Source organism: Abramis brama, assembly GCF_963993115.1.
Source record: "Abramis brama genome assembly, chromosome: 1".
In the NCBI taxonomy this organism is placed as follows: Eukaryota; Metazoa; Chordata; class Actinopteri; order Cypriniformes; family Leuciscidae; genus Abramis; species Abramis brama.
In genome coordinates this window covers 76,575,931-76,598,008 of record NC_139963.1, presented here as the reverse complement: position 1 = coordinate 76,598,008, position 22,078 = coordinate 76,575,931, and the positions used below count along the sequence as shown (strand labels likewise).

General features: G+C 45.5%; 2 protein-coding genes across 6 annotated transcripts in view; both read left to right on the top strand.

Moving 5' to 3' along the window:
• The window catches only part of LOC311089614 (uncharacterized protein), a 90,207-nt gene that overhangs the window by 11,511 nt on the left and 56,618 nt on the right, over positions 1-22,078 (top strand). The window contains exons 4-6 of one of the 2 annotated variants that reach the window (XM_084124420.1): positions 18,772-18,831; positions 18,983-19,062; positions 19,174-20,762. The exons of the other annotated variant lie outside the window; for it this stretch is intronic. Of the exons in view, the coding sequence (XP_083980546.1) occupies positions 18,772-18,831; positions 18,983-19,029 (107 nt within the window). The 3' untranslated portion in view covers positions 19,030-19,062; positions 19,174-20,762. Of the gene's footprint in view, positions 1-18,771; positions 18,832-18,982; positions 19,063-19,173; positions 20,763-22,078 lie in introns of those variants that run through there. 2 annotated transcript variants of the gene reach the window in all.
• LOC311089551 (uncharacterized protein) lies at positions 460-18,727 on the top strand. Of its 4 annotated transcripts, none has more exons than XM_084124275.1 (3): positions 460-13,103; positions 13,178-13,279; positions 13,987-18,727. In XM_084124275.1, the coding sequence occupies exon 3, from the start codon at positions 16,815-16,817 to the stop codon at positions 17,880-17,882; it is 1,068 nt and encodes a 355-aa protein (XP_083980401.1). In that variant the 5' UTR covers positions 460-13,103; positions 13,178-13,279; positions 13,987-16,814; the 3' UTR covers positions 17,883-18,727. The 4 variants fall into 4 exon arrangements, with proteins under 4 accessions (XP_083980401.1, XP_083980399.1, XP_083980400.1 ...); XM_084124273.1 differs by having other exon boundaries at positions 13,361-18,727; XM_084124274.1 differs by having other exon boundaries at positions 460-13,279.

The window sequence follows — 22,078 nt, the reverse complement described above, 5'->3', positions numbered from 1 at the left end:
CGCGAAAACGCGGTGGTCTGCGGGCGAACTGAAGCGAGTAACCGCGCTTTATGATGTTCATTACCCATTCTGAAACTCTGGGGATAGCTTGCCAAGCTAGAGCCTGCAGAGCCAGAGGCATTATCATATCTGGAACGCCCGGAGTTGGGGGTTCGAACTGACATGTATGTGAGGGAGAAATTTTGCTCGATTTGTGCTTTTTGTGGGTCGCTGTTAAAACAGCGTTTGTGTGCAGGGGTGCGTGACAGGTGACGGGCCCATGTACTGCATTTAAAACTGCTCCAACCGCCTGAACTGAAGAGGGGGCTGAGAGTAGCACTCGAGCGATCTTCGGGGCTGGTCCGGGGTTAGGGTTAGGGTTAGGGTTAGTACTGACCCCTCTTTATGCCGGTTAGGACGGCTTCTTGGGCTCGTGATCGAGCGTGAGCTTCGGCCGCGAGCCCTGACGCTTAGGGAACGGGAACCGCTTTGCATGCTTCAGGCGCTGGCTGGTCTCAGCCACTGGGCGGGGCTGGAGGACCTGTGAAGGTCGCGGCGTGCTCTTGGGGCGCCGTTGGACCGAACTGGAGCGTTTTGGTAGAAAATGCTTCATAGCGCTGGAAGCTTTCTGAGCCTCAGTGAAGCGTTCTGCGAAGCCGCTGACAGATGGGCTGAAGAGACCAGATGCTGTGACTGGAGAATCGAGGAAGGCGGTCTTGTCTGCGTCCCTGATTTCAGTCAAAGTCAGCCACAGGTGGCGCTCTAAAACAACCAGGCTGGCCATGTTGTGGCCCAGGGCTTGAGCGGTGGTCTTTGTGGCCCGTAGCGCCAAATCCGTCGCACTTCTGAGGTCCTTAAAAGTGTCTGGGTCAGGGCCTGACTCGTCCATGGAGCGGAGGAGCTTCGCCTGAAACACTTGAAGGGTCGCCATGGCGTGAAGAGCAGAGGCGGCTTGACCGGCGGCAGCATAAGCGCGGCTGGCAATGGCCGAAGTGGTTCTGCACGGCTTGGATGGGTGCACAGACCTCCAACTTCCTGCAGTGGGAGGGCATAAGTGTGCAGCGACCGCTTCCTCCAGTGGGGGGAGACACACATAACCTTTTTCGTCAGCGCCGTCAACAGTGGAGAGCGTTGAAGAAGCAGATGAGCGCGTTCGCGCTGAAAAGGGGCGCGCGCCAGCTTTTAGTGAGCTCCTCGTGGACCTCGGGCAGAAATGGAGCGGCGCGCTGACGAGGGGCCTGTTGGCGCCCTGGCAGGTACCACTCGTCGAGGCGGCTTCTGGCAGGCTCGGCTGGGGAAAGCCAGTCGAGTCCCAACTCGTTGACAGCGCGAGACATGACACGGAAGAGTTCGGCGTCGATGTTCGCTCGAGTGTCAGAAGGATCTAACTGAGAGGGGGGCGGGGTCCGCGGAGCCCGACCAATCCTCACTCTCAGATGCCGCCACAGAAACTGCGTCGTCCATATCTTCAGCAGATCCGCCAAAAGAGACGAGTCCCGCCGCTTCAGACGAGGGGCGTTGGTCGCTCTGAGTGAACAGAACTGGAGAAGAGGGCGTGGGCGAAGCACGTGGAGAAAGGCCCGGCGTGCATTCGCTAAACTCACCGCGTTCAGGACGCCACTGATCGCGCCGCTTCTTCCTACGGGGCTCGCGGGGCGCCGAAGATGGAAGATGGGCGGAATCACTCACCGATGAAGGGAGCGCGAGTCTCGAGCGGAGAGTAGAAACAGGCATCCCGTCGCAGAGAAGGCAGCTGCCTTTAGTGAGCGCTGACTCGGCGTGCTCAGGGCCGAGACAGGCAGCACACTGTGTATGTCTGTCAGACACATGCAGGGGAACCCCGCAGGATTCGCAGATAGAGAGCGGCATTTGCAACAATGCCGCGCGCTGTGAAAACAGCGATTTTGCTCTTTTAGAAGAGAGAAAAAAAGGATACTCGTCGGATGCCACAGGGAAACGCTCAGCTGGCAGATGCCGGGATGCGAAGCTGTTCCGCTGGACGGCTGTTCGACGACGAGCGGCTTCTTTATCCGGAGAAGGTCAGCGACGAGGTGAGTCGAGAGCTGAAGGAGATTAAATCTGTCAAATGGCGGATTATTCTCTATATTTATATTCTACGGTCACGTGCAGTTTCGCGCGCTTGACACTGGCAGTGTGCCAAGTGCCCTGATTGGTTCGCGCTCCTCTGCCAATCCGCCATTGGTTCGTGCAGTTGCCCACAGCACAGCCTATCAGCTCGCTCGTGCGAGCCTGATGCTCTCGCCTGTGCTGCAGCAATGCGTTTTAAAATAAAGGCTTCAATATTCTCGAGAAAAGGAGTTTTCCCACAGCGTTTGCAACGCAGTACGAGAGAACGTTCTCGTAAGGGAACAGCCGACTCTCATGCCTTTTCTTTTGCATTTAAATTTGAATACAATAAATCTTGCATGCCACAAATAACTTGTTTTTTCAACATCCACGAATCAGACGAGTGTTGTTCATTATTTGGCCTTGTTAAAGTAAACTGTAGGCCTAGTTTTCCTTGCTTTACCCCGGTCTTAAAGTAAAAAGATGACTGAAAAAAAGCAGTATTTAATTAACTAGCCTACATTTATGATGGTATTACTACATTTTATGTAATTAAATGCATTTATGGTGAAATTACTACATTTGCAGGTCAATCTGTGTTCATTTTGACCACGAAACATGCGCTGTCACTTTAATTCAGCGTTTGCGGCACAGCAGAAATAGACTCGGTGCGGAAACGATCTCTGCACTGCTGTAAACGCACCGCAACTGGGACGGATACACGGACCGCAGTGTGAAAGATCTAACCTGTTAACATGGGTATGAAAAAAAAAAAAATAAATAATAATACGCACCGCATACACACTGCAAACAGAGTATGTGTGAAACGGGCGTTAATTTATGAGACCAGCTCCAGTTCACGTGCTGGCGCCTCCTGATTATCTAGGCTATTGTCTGCTATTTACTTCTTATTAAATCCAGGCAATTTGGTTGTTGAAACATTGATTAAAATTAAGATACAATTAATACAAAACGAAATTCACTTTAAAGAAAGGTTTTGTGCTTTCTGTTTGAGGTCTCTGTGAAAGTTTTAAAGCAGTCTTTTAGTGGCGCTTTCAGAGCGCTCGCGTCCGTAACAGAGAACTGTCTCTTCCATAACAATGTTTTTTCTTTCCTCATAAATGTGAATACGAAAAATAAAATAAAATAAAATAAATATTTTATGTTCTGTGGAGAGCCAACCCTTCTTCATACGGTGAGTAGTACTTTTGGTTTGCGCAGTGTAATTCACAGAATTACACAAAATATAGCCTGTAGGCCTATTTTATTTATTTTTTTTGCCACCTAAAAGTTAAAGATTTTTTTGTGTCACGCATGTTTATTTCTCTCATAATATATATAAAACGCATGTAGACCGATTTTTCTAATGTCTGGACTCCTATTGGTATTAATGCATTTTTTGAGAATTTATTTCAAGTTCTGACAATTTATTTCAAGTTCTGACTGCACGTATTAAAAAAAAAAAAAAAAAAAAACTTTAAGATTCTTCTTCAGATTGGAGGTGGAGTCTTTGGACGACGCTGAAAGGAGGTTGGTTGCTGGCAAGCAGAGGTTGCACTGCACAGTTATATTTCGTTCTCCCTTCTCTTTCTTTAATGTGAAATTCTGTTTGAATTTCCAAGATAGAAACGCATTCTTGCCCTGCTCTGTTGTTCCGGCTCCATCTCTACCTCTAGCTCCCGCTGCTCCTCTTCCGACTCCATTGTGACTGATCACGCAAACCGCGCATTTTTCCGTTTTCATATTGAGGCTTCTGGGAAATGCATGGAGTTGCCTTAATTTATTTAGAGAGTGAATAAACTCGTGAAACAGAGAAGTATCGTCATGTAATCCATTGATTTCAACAATGTAACTGTATTCTAAATACCAACTATTTAAACTGTAACTGTAACGGAATACAGTTACTCATAATTTGTATTCTAAATACGTAACGCCGGTACATGTATTCCGTTACTCCCCAACACTGTTAGGGACATAGGAGCTGAGGCATGATGACCAAAAGACACATAGAAACTCCTGTCCTCTAAATAAGACTTTAGCCAGCAGATGACTGCGCCAGAGAGACCCACACAGCATTCAAGTCTTTCTACTAGTATGCTGTGGTCAACAGTGTCGAACGCCGCACTGAGGTCCAACAGCATAAGAACAGTGGTTTTTCCAGCGTCATTGACTACTTTAACCAAGGCTGTTTCAGTGCTATGGTATTCTCTAAAACCTGACTGGTATAGATCAAGACAGTAAGTTGAGGTCAGAAAAGCAGATATTTGATTGAAAACAATTTTTTCAATTATTTTGCCGATGAAAGGTAGATTTGATATGGGTCTGTAGTTGTTAAGGACAGACCCATCCAGGTTGTTCTTTTTAAAGGGCATATTGCAGGTAAAAAAAAAAAAATCAAAATGAATATATAGCCGTGAATGAAAATATCATATGAAAAGATAATGCAGGATTTAAAATGTTTTAAAACGATATAAGGACACCAATTTAGTAGATAAAGTGAGCGCTTTTTTTATGAGGGAGATGAGTGCTATGCTCTGCAGCTCTGCCGCAGCTCAGTGCAGAGTAGGTTGGTATTCAGTAAGAGCGGTCGTGAGTCAGTGTGTTTTCAGTAGTTTTTGTATTTCAATTTATCATCGTCATGGTAAATTATTGTGTTTGTGGAGCTTGCAAAAACTCCAGCCAGTCAGGACATCGAGTCCACCGGTTTCCTAACAAGAAAAGAGACGGTGCTATCTTTCGTGCCTGGGCGCGGTTTGTGCAGGTGAAGAGACGAAAACGAAAACTGAGCTACTCGTTATTGTGTTTGTGTGGACCGTTTATCAGTTTGGACCAGTGCAGCGCGAGCCTGATCAAGCAACACTGTTACTGCGAGATCCAGTAAATAAAGCATTTGAATTCGCCACTGAAGTAATAACATCGCTGCGAGATCTAGTGAGAAATATTCACATTTCTCCGTTATTAACGAATCAAACAGCGCTGACGTGGAAACCAGGAATAAACTGTGCAATGAATGAACTATCCAGTGTCCACAGATCAGCAACATTCACCATGGATTTACTGTAGTAACACTACTGTCTGCAACCATGGACGTTTGGCGGGAATAGTAGGATAAAATGCTTTCAATTTACATATTACATTACATTATTTTGACATTATGAATACAATTGCTGCCCTCAAATGTTAATCTGAACTAAAATAAACCTTTGTTCCCTTTCGACGGAACTCACGCTGCTTCGAGAATCGACACATTAGGGAACGCCTTCAGCGTGACGCGTTTGAAGCCTGTATGGAACTAGTCCAATCTTGATTGGTGTTACGTGATGACGTCACCCGTGATGTCGCATGTGACGGTGAAGCGGAAGCTATAAAAAGGACACCGGAACATAACAGCGCTATCTTTCTGTTCTTCAGCAAGCGTTATATGTGACTGTGTGTCTTATTTGGTGTTGTTTGTTCGGTAAAGGTATTTTGATGGAGAAAGAGAAGCATTTCAGACAGTGTGCGTCCCCTTGCCCGCGCTATTTGAGCGAGGGTGACACACACGCGCTCTGTGTTGTTTGTCTCAGAGTGGAGCATGCACGGGCAGCGCTCGAGGGCGCTGTCTGTACAAACTGTGATCTAATGCCCCTGAGAACGCTCCGCTCCCGCCTCGGTCTGTTCGATGAATCAGGCCAGGCACGCGCTCCCCATGGATCAAGTCCCGCGTCTGTCGAGGCAGCGCGGCGCTTGCATTCATGGGGATCGCAAAAGGATCTGGCTGATAATGTTGAGACGGCCGCGGCCCTTTCCCAACATTCATCGGCCAGTTCCCGCGGTCCTGCTCGCGAGGTGGAAGCCCGCCCAGCGGCTTCTTCCGCCCGCGAGGAGGTCCCGATGTTCGAATTGTCTGGCTCTGAGGGGTCAGATAGTTTGAACATCGAGGCAGGAGAAAGTGAAGCACCACCATCATCACATTCTCCTGCCTTTGAGGAGTTGCTGGAGGTTGTAACCCGGGCTGTGGGTAAATTAAATATAGAATGGCCCCCAGATAAGCAGGAAGCGACGAAAAAAAGTATGCTTGATGAGCGCTTCCTGCAAGCCCGGCCACAACCTTCACGCCGGTCTCTCCCGTTTTTTCCCGATCTCCACACCGAGGTGTCGAGATCGTGGAATAAGCCCTTCTCTTCTCGTCTCTCCAGCCCCAATGTACATATATATTCCAGTATTGTGGGGTCGAAAGAGAAGGGCTATGGGACGATGCCCCGGGTTGAAGAGAATTTTGCATCTCATCTCTCGCCCGATGCTGCATCGTCCCTGAGAGCTCCGGCGCTTCCCTCCAAGCCCTGCCGTACCACTTCGGCGCTTGTTGGGAAGGCATATATGGCGGCAGGTCGGGCTGGTGCATGCCTGCACACTATGGGGCTTTTGCAGGCGTACCAGGCCGACCTCCTAAAAGAGGTGGACGACGGCGGGGAGGCTTCGTTCGATGATATTCGAGAAATGCGTTGAGCGGTCGATTTGTCTCTCCGTGCTACCAAAGAGAAGGCCCGTGCCATTGGCCGCTCTATGGCAGCACTGGTAGCCACGGAGAGACACCTATGGTTAAATCTGTCGGGCATCGGGGAGAAGGACAGGGCTTTCCTCCTCGATGCCCCGATTTCGTCTTCTGGCCTTTTCGGCGACGCAGTCAACACTGTCTGAAACGACAATCGGCCGCTCTAAAGCATCTCATTCCCCGCCGTCGTTCCAGCAGAAGAAGCAGAAGAAGGAGAGTGTTGCTTCTCGTGCCCCCCCGAGGAAGGTCTGGGTCTGAGGGCAACACTCTCAGCCGAAGGCCTAGGACAGATCTGAGGACTGTCATTCAGGCGAGGAAGGCTTCGGCAAAGAGGTCCTGACGCGTTGCGCAGGCCTCTGAGGGTGGTCCCCCCCGTGATAGAGCAACAACATCAAGCTCCTTCACGGAGCCCTCAGGAAATCGATTTGTGCTCCCCGCCGCTACGTGCGCTTCGGGACACATCGGTTTTCAGCGAACGCAAATCGCAGTGTCCGCCCGAAAACAATGCGGCTCTGTCGGTTGCGTTCCCTCTCACGAGGCCTTCAATAAAATTATGTCGGTTAGTTCCTGCCAAACGAATGCTTCAGGCCACCGATATTTCAATTACAACACCCGAGGTCAGTCCCGAGAGACTGATCCCGCTAGTAGATTATCTAGACACCTGGAAGGGTCTTCAAAATATATCTCAGTGGGTCCTGTGCACAGTGGAAAAGGGGTACAGAATTCAGTTCGAGTATCGTCCACCAAGATTCAGTGGGGTGGTTCACACACTGGTCAGCCCAGAGTCAAGTCAAGTCAAGTCATCTTCATTTATATAGCGCTTTTAACAACGTAGATTGTTCCAAAGCAGCTTCACAGAGATATGCGTATAATTTAAGGTAACAGAGATTGTTTCGGCTTTACAGCAGAGTTAAGTTATTTCCATCTAAAGTTAGTTTTGATTGATTTGCTTCCGTCGCAATGATCATTTGTTATTAAATTAGGGGCCGCTAAGACGACACCATTCTCTCTACACAGACTTTAAACGCGAAGATGTGAGAAACGCTGATGGCGTTCACATGAGCATTTAGAATGGGTTCTATAGTTATGTGCGTTTGAATATACGCAGGTTTGGAATTCCCTACAAGCCAAGCCTAAACAAAGTACTTGTCTTTCCTTATAACTTTTGATAAAGAATTTTATTTTATTTTGTTGCTTTGGGGTAGGAACGCGAAACGACTTTTCCCGACAACGCCTTATCTGTAGAGTGGTAGTGGGATCCTCCATAGGGAGAGACTAGTTGGCACTTCAGCACTGCGTTGTCATCGGTCCAGGCGAAGGTCCTTCGTCAGATCTGGATACGGCCTGGATCCGGCAGGCTGCAGGAAAACCTCGGGATAAACACAGACACTAAAATTAGCGTAGATGCCATTCTTCTCATGATGTAACGAGTACATCAGGATTTTTGGGAAGTGTTCCCGGTTCCGGCTGACCTAATATATGCAGCCTAACATTAAATTATAGAAGTCTATAATATATTATGTGAAAGCTAGGTCAAAGAGATGTGTCTTTAATCTGACTTTGAACTGACAGAGTGTGTCTGCTTCCCGGACAATGGTAGGAAGACTGTTCCAGAGTTTTGGTGCTAAATAGGAAAAGGATCTACCGCCAGCAGTCGATTTTGATATTGATATTGGAATTTTGAGATCGCAATAGACGTGACGTGACTATAATGCGTTAAGAGCTCGCTCAAGTACTGCGGAGCTAAACCATTTAGTGCTTTGTAAGTGATCAGCAATATTTTAAAATTGATGCGATGTTTAATAGGGAGCCAATGCAGTTTTGACAGAACCGGGCTAATATGGTCATACTTCCTGGTTCTGGTAAGAACTCGAGCTGCTGCGTTTTGAACCAGCTGTAGTTTGTTTATTAAGCGTGCAGGGCAACCACCCAGTAGAGCATTACAATAATCTAGCCTTGAGGTCATGAACGCATGAACTAATTGTTCCGCATTTGTCAATGAGAGCATATGGCGTAATTTAGATATATTTTTAAGATGGAAAAATGCAGTTTTACAGATACTAGACACGTGACTTTCAAATGAAAGATTGGTATCAAAGAGCACACCCAGGTTCCTAACCGACGACGAAGACTTAACAGAGCAGCCATCAAGTGTTAGACAGTATTCTAGATTATTACGTGAGGAAGTTTTTTGTCCAATAATTAGAAACTCTGTTTTTTCAGAATTTAGAAGTAGGAAATTACAAGTCATCCAATTTTTTATATCCGCTATGCATTCCGTTAATTTTGTGAATTGATAAGTTTCGTTAGGTTTTGAAGAAATATAGAGCTGAGTATCATCGGCATAACAGTGAAAGCTAATGCCATGTTTCCTAATGATATCTCCTAAGGGTAGCATGTACAGAGTGAACAGCAACGGTCCTAGTACTGAGCCTTGTGGTACGCCATACTGAACTTGTGATCGATGAGACATCTCATCATTTACTGCTACAAACTGATAACGGTCAGATAAGTATGATTTAAACCATGCTAGTGCATTTCCCGTAATGCCAACATAATGTTCTAATCTATTTAAAAGAACGTTGTGGTCAATGGTGTCAAATGCAGCACTAAGATCGAGTAACACTAATAGAGAGATACAACCACGATCGGATGATAAGAGCAAATCATTTGTGACGAGAGCTGTTTCGGTACTATGGTACGGTCTAAATCCTGACTGGAAATCCTCGCAGATATCATTTCTTTCAAGAAAGGAACACAGTTGTGAGGATACTGCCTTTTCTAATATCTTTGACAGAAAAGGTAGATTCGAGATCGGCCTGTAATTGACTAATTCTGTAGGATCAAGTTGCGTTTTTTTAACAAGCGGTTTAATCATAGCCAGCTTAAAGTTGTTTGGTACGTATCCTAGAGACAAAGATGAATTAATGATATTAAGAAGAGGATCTATGACCTCTGGAAGTATTTCTTTCAGTAGCTTAGTCGGTATAGGGTCTAACATACATGTTGTAGATTTAGATGATTTAATGAGTTTAGTAAATTCTTTCTCTCCTATAGCAACGAATGAATCAAATTTTTCCTCAGGGAGACTACAATGCACTGCCTGATGTGATACTGTAGTAGACGGTTGCATAGTTATAATTTTGTCCCTGATATTATCAATCTTATAAGTGAAGAAGTTCATAAAGTCATTACTGCTGTGTTGCTTGGAAACTTCGGTGCTTGAAGCTTTATTTTTCGTTAGTTTAGCCACCGTTTCAAATAAATACCTAGGATTATGTTTATTTTCTTCTAATAGGGTTGAAAAATAAGCAGATCTATCAGCTTTTAAAGCCTCTCTGTAAGTAATTGAGCTCTCTTTCCATGAAATGGGAAATACCTCTAGTTTTGTTTTCTTCCAGTTGCGCTCCATTTTTCTGGCTGCTCTTTTAAGGGCCCGAGTGTGCTCGTTGTACCACGGCGTTGGACTATTTTCTTTAATCTTCTTTAAGCGCAACGGAGCAACTGTGTCTAAAGTGCTGGAAAAGAGAGAGTTAAACGTTTCTGTTCTCAGGGAACGAGGGTTACAGACGTAACCCGAGACGTTTATACTACCGATATTACATTTCATTTTGTCCAAGGAGCTGTTTTCTTTTATTTGCTTCTAAGAAGATTCAAGTAGCCTATAGCTCCATCATTGCTCAAAGTAAAAAAAAAAAAAAATCATATTTATGATGTTAGTTTTAATAAAAAAAAAAAAATGATTCAAGGAAATTTCAAGGAAACGTATCTATAAGCTAACTCTGGTCTCTCACCAAGACACCTGCCCTGTTCTTCACTATCTCCTCACACCACAACTCAATTTGTCTCCTCTGACCGTTGTTCTGTCTAACATTATTCCTGACCTGTCCCTGCTTTCTTGGCTGCCTAGCAGGCTCATAATTGTATAGCTGTGCTCCATCATATGAGTATGAACAATTTCCTCAGCGTCCGAAACGTCTTGCGATCCATTATTTCTTATACTGTTGATTGAATCGACCGCTCTCCCTACGTCATGCCCGCCACACCCATTTTCAGATGCGGAAGTAAAATTTTCTCACAAAAACGACTCCAGAAGCCACTGTGGCGCATTTAGAAGTTTTTTTTTTTTAAAGAAAATCTAGTTCCTACATTATTTTTCTATACATTGACTCATTGGGTCTTCTAACCTGCAATATGCCCTTTAAGCAAAGGCTTTACAACGGCTGTTTTAAGAGACTTGGGAAATACGCTGCTCAGTAGAGAAGTATTAATTATTAAAAGCACATCAGTTGCTATTAGATGAAACACAAATTTAAAAAAACTAGTGGGTAAAATGTCAAACTCAGATATAGAGGAACTTAGACTTTGTACAGTCTTTTCAAGAGTGTCAAGGTCAACAGGACTGAAATTTGAAAAAGTGCTGAACTCCTTTCTCAAACTAGTTGGTGATTCAGAGTGAGAGATGCCATGCGAGGTATATAATAAAATGTCTTATGTTTTCTACTTTGCTCTTAAAAAAATAAACAAATTCATTGCACTTGTCAACTGAGCGTAGTTCAGGAGCCAGATGAGGGGAGGGATTTGTTAACTTCTTAATAGTGGAGAATAGCGCACGGGTGTTATTTGCTTTACTGTTGATGATAGTGGAGAAATAAGATTGTCTTGCTCTACAAATTACAGAATTGTATTCGTAAAGTGTCCCTTTATGGATCAAATAGTCTGAATTAAGTTTGGATTTACGCCATTTCCTTTATGTTCTCCTACATTCTTTCTTTTGCAGTTTAACTGACGGGTCATTCATCCATGGAGCTTTCTGTTTGCCAGTGGATTTTTTCAGTTTTAAAGGAGCAATGTCATCCATTATATTTCTCATTCTTAAGTTAAAATCTTTCAGCAAATTATCAGCAGTCTTTGGGAATGGGCTTTTAGACTCAAAGAGTGCTTGCTCAAAACGAACACAAGTTTTGTCAATTATAGCTCTCTTTTTGATCATAATGGAGTTATTCTGACGATAGGGGGACAAGCAGACTTTAATAAAGATACAACAGTGATCAGATAAAGCTAAATCCACAACAGATGTAGAGGCAGTTACACCCTTTGTGATGACAAGATCGAGTGTATGGCCCTGAAAGTGAGTGGGGCCCTGTATGTGTTGTGTCAGATTGAAGGCATCGATCAGTGCCAGAAAATCTCTTGCATGAGGGTTTTCAGGATTATCTACATGGATGTTAAAATCACCTGATTTAACAATACTGTCAAAGTGAACACAGATTTCAGAGAGCAATTCACAAAAATCTTCAAGGAAGACTGCAACTGGTAAAATAGGAGGTCTATATACAGTTAGCAGTAGGATTTTTGGACAACTTTTAAGAACAGCACAAAGATATTCAAAAGAAGCATAGTCACCATAGGATGACTGTTGACATTGAAAAGAAGCTTTAAATTATTTAGCTATTCCTCCCCCACGTCTATTTTCACGGTTGACACTCATAAAGTTGTAATCGGGGGGAGAAGATTCAATTAAGGTAGTATTATAGTTTACTGAGTCAAGCCAGGTTTCAGTTAAAAGTAAAAAGTCAAGTTTATATGTGGAGATAAGATTGTTAATTAAAAAATATTTTTTTATGAGTGACCTGATATTTAGCAGAGCAAGTTTTACTGTAAGAAAAAGTTTTTTTTTTTGTTTTTTTTTCCACAGGGACAGGTGGTTTCTTAGGAATAGAAAGTAGATTAGATGGGTTAAGTCTGCGAGCCAGGGTGCATTTAGGTCTATTCCACTTTGCTGTTGTGGAACTAATTTGCACAGTGATAGGAGCCTGTAAGGAAATGATAGGAGTATGCAGGTATGCCGGGGTCATGTATAGATCTATGCAGGAGGACAGTTTAGCAAGACCCTCATAATTACTATGCTGGGTAGAGTGAGGGCAGACTGAAGGAGGGTCAGGCTGAACATTATGTCAGTCAATACCAAAGGCTATATAGTTCAATAAGTTGGAGGTGAGCAGCTTGCCCCCCCCCCCCCATTTAGGTGAGATCTGTCAGCATTAAAAAGGTCATGCCTAGTCCAAAAGGAGTCAAAATTAGGAATAAAATTAAAGCCAGCAGCCAAACAGAAGTGGCATAGCCATTGATGCAGTCCATAGAGACGACTAAAATATTCAGAGCCCATAGAAGGAGAGGGGGAAAGGACCAGATAGAATGCAGCGCTTTCCCAAGGATTCAATTTGAAAACATAGTTCCTCAAGGTCTGAATGCAGTCTGGCTGATTGCCTGTCCATTATCTCATTAATCCCGGTATGTACAATGACTATTTTAACAGATGTATGTGAGTAAAAATGTTTAGGCAAAAGCTTGATGAAATCACCAATATTACTGTGGTGATGCGATCCACCATGATAGGGATTAGGGGCGGGTTCAGTATGCTTGGCGGATATAAAAGGGATGAGAATGGCGTCTAAGGGAGCGCGTCATTCTGGGTTCTGGACGTGACGTCATTTGGGCGCGCAGTGTTTAGGATTGGGAGGTAAGAATTACTGGTAGCTGCTTAATTTTTAATGTGCGTTGGGAAGGATAAGTTAAGACCCATTTAATTTACAGTGCGACTGCGGAGTATCAGACGCGTCGCTTAACGCCCGTCATGGCGAGCCGGTAATTTGCACTCTACGGAGTACACTGGGTGGTGCGAGTCACCAACAAGCGGTAAGTCATACCTATTTGAATGTCCGGTTAATGAGATCATAAACTCAAATTTACAAACGTTGTGCGTTGTATTTTTGATAGTGATACGAGGAAGGTGCTGCAGCAGGCTTGGTGGGGGTAGCTGGGCTTAGTGACGACCGATTGGATTGTGTCTCCCCTTGCCGGAAACTCCTCGACCATTTCTCAGTGACTATTACTGGAACAGCGCATTTGCTGTGATCATCTGACTAACATTTTCTCTTATCCCTCATCTGTCTTGAGACGGCCGGAACAATAGCGCATTTTCGGCCGTAGTGACGCTTTCCAAACCTAGCAAATTCAGTGCTGATCTCTGGGCTGGAGTACAGCGGCGAATAACTGGGTTGTCATTTCTACTTGCTCTTTTAGCAGAAACATTGTCATTTAAAGTATTTACGTTTGTCAAATTGTTATTGTCTGTTTTTGAATGTCTTACATGTATTTCTAAATCCTGAGAATGTTATATTTTTAAAATGCTGTAATCATCAGGCGACGCAGTGTTGGAAAGCTATTAATGAGCGTTGGCCAGTGAGTGGTTGCTTTTATCTTCTTTGTAAACAACTGATTCCATCCGTCCACATGTGATAAGGGTTCAACCAAAAGACTATTACGTGGAAAGTGCGTGTGTGTGTGTGTGTGTGTGTGTATGGTTGCTTATGTCTCAATTTGTACTCTTTTCTTTTACCCAGAGTTGGGGTGCCAGTTCAACGCCCACGTCCTCTGGTGTGGTGGTGTGCTTATCGCTTGCTGTGTTCACAGGGGGTGATTGGGTGCTGTGTGGTGAGAGCACTAGTTGCAGTGTTTACTGGGTGGACGAACTGAATCCCCAATTCTGAAACGGATAAGTGTTATAGTTGGCGTATTTATTCTAATGTGTGTTTGTATTGTGTATTTTGGTACTTTTCTTATCTGTATTTAATAAACAATTTGAAACGTTTCCTTGTTGTCTGTTATCTGACCCAGTCACCGCGTATCTGTGTGCTTTGCACTTGATGTACAAACGGGTCCCCGGCCCATTTTCCGGGGTGGCGTAGTCTATTTTGTGCCATAATTGGTATTGTGTTGCGCTTAAGAGAGCAAACTGCCACATTACCATTAGACAAACAATAGGGGATACAAGCTGGAAGTTGAATTCCCTTGATTCACCAAGAGTTACCAAGCAGAAGGACTTGTGGTAATGAGGTGCCGTTATACATATAGGTAGAGAGATTCTGGTGAATTATATGTGTGGCAGAAGACTGAGACTCCCGAGAGCCAGGGGGCGTTGCTGGCTCAGCGCCAGCAGTTGTCGCAAGGTCAGAGAGTCGAGAAAAGGACCCCGAATGTATGACGTCATCACTCAACGCGGAGGAGCCTGGCCTAGCATCTGTTGCAGGTGGAAACACCGGTGGAGCACAGCCGATGTCGCCACTAACTTCAGAGTAAGAGAGGCAGCGATGGCGCTTTTCACATCTGTAAGCATGGGAGAGGTGGACCGCTTTCTCGACTTGTGGATGGAAGTTTTGCCTGGCGGCTGCAGATACAGTGGGTGGCTGTTTCTCCGTAGAGTATAACGGGAAGTTCATAGCCCCAAGCTCGACCTCCAGGCCAGCCCCTTGAAATGTCCGGTGCATAAAAATTTGAAAGAGTGAGGAAGCTCTTGTCATCATCCGGAGAGAAAAAGGGAATAGAACCCCGTCGGCCGTCTTTCGCCCCGACTGTTGTCCAGGTGATCAGTGGATCGGTCAGAGTAGCGACACTGGCGGGGACCTTGGCGGCATCATCCGTGGCGCCGGGTTTAGAAGCTGGATGTAATAAATCCACCCGTGAGAGGAGTAAAGACTGTCGCCGGAGAACATCATCCAGGAGGGCCTCTGTGTAGCGAAGCTCAGACCTCAGGTCAGCCGCTTCGGCATTCGCGGTGTTCGCAGAGAAGGCACCAGACATGCAATCTTCGGTGGTTATAGTTCCTTCTTTGGAACTCTTCATGAATAAAACCGGCGTCTCAGTGTGAACTTGGTCTCCAGTCCCGGTATAAAGACAGAGGGAACGTGATTTACCCTGCCTGTTGACCATTCTAATAAAAGCTGCAAATGGATCCCTCAGCGTCTGCGACATCATTACAGAATACTTCGCCACTACAAGGATCCAGCAGCTTTCCCTGTGAATATCGGCCAGGTTTGGACAATGCACTAATGTTATTAACCCTTGAGCAGGGCTCTCGATCGCTCGAGGATTATATCCAAGAGTATTTAGATCTCGCCTCCTGTTCTGATATGCCGGACTGTGTGCTCATAGATTTCTTTTGTGAGGGTATTAATCAGCCGCTCAGATCACGTTTAATCCATGAGGGTCCCCGTTCATCTCTCAGTCAGTTTATGGACTATGCCTTGTTGACTGTTCAGCATTCACCGTGGGGGTCGCAGAGGAATGCACCATTACTTCCGTGCCTATAATGGCAGCCGCACCAGAGTCTTGTCACGTCTTAACAGATCTTCCAGAGCCCTGTCACTTCTCAGCAGATATTTCAGAGCCCCGTCACGTCCCAGCAGATCGTCCAGAGCCTCGTCACATATCAGCAGATCGTCCAGAGCCCCGTCATGTCCCTGTTGACCGTCCAGAGCTCCATCACGTCTCAGCAGATCATCCAGAGCCCCGTCACGTCTCAGCAGATCGTCCAGAGCCCCGTCACGTCTCAGCAGATCATCCAGAGACCCGTCACGTCCCTGTTGACCGTCCAGAGCTCCGTCACATCTTAGCAGATCGTCCAGAGCTCCGTCACATCTTAGCAGATCGTCCAGAGCTCTGTCACGTCTCAGCAGATCGTCCAGAGCCCCATCACGTCTCAGCAGATTATCCAGAGACCCATCACGTCCCTGTTGATCGTCACGAGTCAAGCCAAGACCCAGTGGATCGTCACGAGTTAAACCAAATCATGGTTAGTCTTCACAAGTCTGCTCATGTCACCGCTGACCAGCCGGAGTCCTCTCACGTCCTCTCTGCCACACCCAGATATTCAAGGTCAGTGCTCCGATTTCCCAGTCTGGTTTTCAGTGTGAGGGATGCACCGCTGGTGTCTGCACGCACAGCTGGTATCCCCAAACCTGCTCACTTTAATCCTCCTGTTCCTGCACTAATTACCCTATCAGAAGCGCTTCCCACGATGAGGATCGCTTTATGTTGCGTTTTGGCTGCATACACCACCTCGGAACTGCCCCAGGCGATGGCACCCGCTGCAGTTTCTCCAGAGGTGGCGGCAGATGCTGCAGAACCTCTCAAAGTGGCGGTACTCGCTTCAGCCTTGTGTATGGTGGTAGCGCCCAGTAATGTCCTCTCAGCCTGTCATTTCACAGTCAAAGGAACTGTAGAGGAGCACTGTACCTGTCCTGTTAGTGAACCTTACCTGATTCTTGATGCTTGATGCACTGTAGAACCACCAGAGGTGGCGGCGTCTGCTGCAGAACCTTTGGAGGTGTCAGTGATAACTGTTTATGAATCCTTGTCCTGCCCTGTTACGGACCCAGAGACTGTTCAAGTCATGTCTGCCGACCCAGAGAAGGTTTGCGTCACGTCTGCCCAACTAGAACCGGCACTTCACGCCAGTCCAGCCGAGCCCGCACTTCACGCCAGTCCAGCCGAGCCCGCACTTCACGCCAGTCCAGCCGAGCCCGCACTTCACGCCAGTCCAGCCGAACCCGCAATTCACTCCAGTCCAGCCGAGCCCGCACTTCACGCCAGTCCAGTCGTGCCTGAGACTGAAAGCGTCATGCCCGCCGAGCCTGAGACTGAAAGCGTCATGGCCGCCAAGCAGGAGTCTGTGAGCGTCATGCCCGCTGAGCCAAAGCCAAAGCCCTCTTCACCGCTGGTCCCGTCCAGCCCAGAGTTTCACAAGATGCTGGTCCCGTCCAGCCCAGAGTTTCACAAGATGCTGGTCCCGTCCAGCCCAGAGTTTCACAAGATTCTGGTCCTGTCCAGCCCAGAGTGTCCAGACAAGATGGTCGCTGCCGAGCCAGAGCTTCACGTCAGTCCTGCCGCCGCCGAGCCAGTGTCTCCGGACAAGATGGCCGCCGACACGCCTGAACCTGAGCCCTCAGCAGAGATGGCCGCCGAAACGCCTGAACCTGAGCCCTTAGCAGAGATGGCCACTGCCACAGTGTCGGTTTCTGTTCCTGAGCCATTGTCGGTTTCTGAGCATGTGCCTGTTTCTGTTTCTGAGCATGTGTCTGTTTCTGAGCATGTGTCTGTCTCTGAACATGTGTCTGTTCCTGAGCATGTGTCTGTTCCTGTGCCATGGCCGCCTGAACGGTCGTCTCCTCCCTGGCCTCCTGAAGGGTCGTCTCCTCCCTGGTCGCCTGCTCAGCCTGCTCCGCCCTGGTCGCCTGCACAGTCCGCTCCGCCCTGGCCTTCCATCCTGCCGCAGTCTCCAGGTCCTCTTCTGCTCCACGACCTGGCCCTCCATCCCGCCCCCGGATCTGCCTCCGCGCCACCTCCCACCTGGACAGTTTTGGAGCGTCTGGAAGCCGCTCTTTGGGGGGGGGGCCATGTAACGATCACCAGCTGGAGTGCCCTCGAGAGCCACCAGAGGGCGCTCCACAATAGACTATGATCACTTCCTCACAAACTACATTTCCCATACTCACTGCCGGGACTCATCAGCACTCATCATCTCATTCACCTGTGACTCATACACCTGCAGCTCATTCACACACACCCATATAAACCTCTTTCATTCTTCAGTTCTCTGCGAAGTATTGCATTGCCCCGGCTTTCAATTCCAAGCGTTTAGCTCTGTGTTTGCTGATCTGATTACTGACCTAGGACTGTGTACCCCGACTTCTGTTTGTTCTCTGCCTGCCTTGACCCGGATTGCTTATTGGACTTTGCCTTTTGCTGCCTGCCCTGACTTCTGCCTGTGACCTCGTTCTGCTCTGTGTTCTCTCCATTGATCTGTTTGCTGTTGATATACCCTGCCTGTTGACCATTCTAATAAAAGCTGCAAATGGATCCCTCAGCGTCTGCGACAACATTACAGAATTAAAGCCTAGTATGACCCATGTAGGAGGTTGGGTTTAGAAATTATAAGGCTTATGTCCTTCATTCAAGCTGAAGGTTTATTTGCAGAAGCTCAACTGTGTTTCACTCTCATATAAACCAGGAATAAATTATACAGTAACACAGTAATACAGTTATACAGTAATACAGTACAGTCTCTTCTCAACTACTGCCACTGTAAACTGTGATGATGGAACACAAACTGCATGTCATGATCGATATGAACATATGATGTTAAATAAATAATAAATAGATTTATTTTTGGTCATTGGCGATAGTCATTCTCCTCCTGACAGCTCAAGAGTGAAGTAAGAAGATAATAGATGACAGACTCGTGCACATATTTATCATTTCTGTGATGTGAAGCTCCAGTATTATGTGATGATGATGTTGTGTATATGTGGCATTATGTGTTGAACTGAACTAACAGACGTGATCCACAGATCCAGCTAATACAGCATCAGAAACTGAAGTCAGTGTGACTGCTGGATCATTATACAGAGGTACGACACGTTCATTTATACTGACAGCTTTATAACATTAAACATTAAACATCAGTCAGTCTGTAAATGCTTCATCAATAACTGTTGATAGTTGAATACCCTTGACTTCAGTCATGTACAGTTTCTCTTCTTCCTCTCATGTTTCCTGCAGTGATTGTGAGTATTGTTGAGATCGCAGTTTTGCTGCTCCTACTGTGATTCTTCTTCAGATCATCTGTGCAAGAAGAGCTGGTGAGTTTTGAGCCGCACACAATCTGATGATTCACACTCATCTGATCTGGAACAATCTGCAATCATGATAAAAACACATACGAGAGGTCAGTCAATGCTTTTATTTTGCAGGGAGGAAGGACTCGAAGCACCCAGAGGAAATAGAGATGCCGACAATATTAGAATAAAAAAATGATGAGTTTAGAGCCAATCTGCAGCAATATTTACAATAGCAAAAACTTACAGAGGATTGTTCATTGTTTTATTTTCTTCTTCTCAGAAAACAGAGAAAAAACTCTGAGCACTTATAGTGACATAATCAAGTTTAGATTAAAATGTTTTGTTTTACATGTAAAAAGCCAGATTTATTTTCATTGATATGGATTTTAAGGATATATTTGCCTACAGTGTTGAAAGTCATTCTCTTGCGCTTCATATGTAAACTGCTTTAAATATAATATTAATACAGTAATGGACAGACTCAGACTGTATAATCTCTGTTCTGTGTGATGGAGCTGATTTGAGGATTCTTGGATCTTGTCTGTTCATTCCTGTTTTTAGCATCTTTTTTCATTTTGAATGATTGCTATAATTTTCTTAATAAAACCTCTGCAGTTGTGTTTAATAAGTCTCCTTTCCTGAGATGTTTGTTCCCCTTCATGAGCTTGTAATGTCTCGTAATATAGAATAGTAAGTGTGAGTATTAATGGGTCGAGTGTTGATGAAATATATGTGTTTTCAGCCGTTTCTTGAAGATGGCTAAAGCCTCATCAGCTCAGGTTGAGTTCGGCAGGTCGTTCCTCCAGCAGGAACAGTCCAGGTGAAGGTCTGTGAAAGTGATTCTGTGTCTCTTTGAGATGATACAACACAAAACACCGTTCACTTGCAGAACACAAGCTTCTGGAGACTCATCGGTCTGGAGTAGTGAGTTTAGGTGTAGAGGAGCAGAGCCAGTGGTTGTTCTGTAGGAAAACATCAGGGCCTTGAATCTGATGTGAGCGGCTGTTGGAAACCAGTGCAGGTTTATGAGGAGAGGAGTGACGTGTGTCTCTTCGGCTCGATAAACACACTCCTGCTGCAGCATCTGGATCCATTGCAGAGGTTTGACAGTGATGCTGGAAGGAGAGAGCATTACAATAGTCCAGTCTGGAGAGAACAAGAGCTTGGGCAAGGAGTTGTGAAGCTCTGATAAGAAGGGCCTGATCCTCCTAATGTTGTATAAGGCTAATCTGCAGTTCTAGCACTGTGGTCTGTGAAGTTCAACTGATCATCCATAGCTGAGTGGAGAAGTTGTGATGAAGTGTTGGGTTGGCCGACACCATGAGCAGTTCTGTCTCAGCAAGGTTTAGTTGAAGGTCCTTCATCCAGCAAGAAATGTCTGTTAGGCGAGCAGTGAAAGGAAGACGAAATTCGATTTCTGATTGGCTACAGCAGTCAGATGACATCACAGGTGTTACGACCACTAGGGGTCAGCCGTAACAGGAAAAGGAATGAGTCTCACCACCAGAGAGATATCAAAAATAACAAGTGTTTATTTCTAAAAGGGTTTAAGCATCAGGGGCAGACAAGGCCAAAATAACAAACAAAAACAATCTTTTGGATAACCTCTACAATTCCTAAAACAAAAGAAAACAAAATACAATTTAAACTTACCTACCTCCCTAAACCAAAAACAATGTGAAAAGATATACAAAACAAAATGGCGTCAAACCCCCTACCTCCCTTAATTTGGCAAAAACATATATACAAATATCTACAGGAGATTAATGTAAAGTCTGTAGCAAACAAAGCAAAACATAATCCAAAATCATAGTCAAACAGGCGTGGGTCAGTTAACAAGGATAAACAGAGGTTCAAAATCACAGTCACAATCTCCAAATAAACACTCACAGCACAATCTCAAATAAACACTCACAAACTCTCAGATACGACACACTAGCATAGACGATGATACAAACAATAGCAAAGTGGTAACAATCAACAATGGCACAATAGTCGGCCATCTTGAGTGTTTGGGGTGGTCCTTATATCTGGATCAGGTGTGGAGGAGAACCAATCGCAGCGTCCAACTAATTATCACCAGATACCGCCCACCTGCAACACAAACAAGCACATGCACCTACGCAAACACTACACAGGACAGAATGGAATCAATGAGTAAATGACAAATAACTCCGGCTCATAACACAGGTGCCCTGATAGGCTGTAAAACATCATCAGCTCTTTTGTCTTCAGAAAGCTGTTTGTCTGTAAAGTGTCACACAGATGGCTGGTTGGGTTAAAAAGTGCATCACGTCATGGAAATGCTTCACTACACCTGATGATGTGTGATCTGTTTTGGAGCAAAGCACGCTGGGTTAACTCTCGAGGGTCTGATTGTACTCAATGCGATCGATTTACAGTGAAGAAGCTCCGTTCCCGCCTGGCTCTCTTTAAGAGGGATGGGAACAAAGCATTTGCACATAGCGGTCCAATCCCACTGCTTTGTTTATGAGGCTCACAGGTGGAGCTGGCGGAGGAGTTTGAGTCGGATCTCTGCCTTTATCAAAACTCAGCCGCTAGCTCCTCATGCCCAAACCAGAAGTTCAGGGAGGCGGAAGTTAAATCAGTGGTGCTTGAGAAATACATCCCAGATCTATCTTCCAGAACATCTGTAGTGTTGATAAAGGAGGCTGGATCTGATCTTTGTTCCTCAGAGTGAACAGCACATTATAATCCATGTGTAGAAACACTTCCTGAGACAGATTAATCTCTTCTTTAGAGACGCTCATGCTACTTTTTCATAATTCAGGAGTCATGGATAGTGGATAACTTTTAAGTAACAAAACAATTTTATCACTAATAATGTAATGATTTTATATCTAGAATTTAACGGCATGCAGGAAACTGCTAAAATAAGAAAGTGAAACTAACAGTAATGCTCTCGTGTGCAAAAGAATATCCTTGTGTTCAGAGTAGATGTGTGTTGAGCCAGTGCGGTTCACAATATGCACTTCTCAGACATGTTTCACACACATGTAAAGACACTTAACTGTGG

Coding starts and splice junctions, on each gene's coding strand:
- LOC311089551 (XM_084124275.1), top strand. CDS start 16,815: ATGTCTGCCGACCCAGAGAAGGTTTGCGTCACGTCTGCCCAACTAGAA.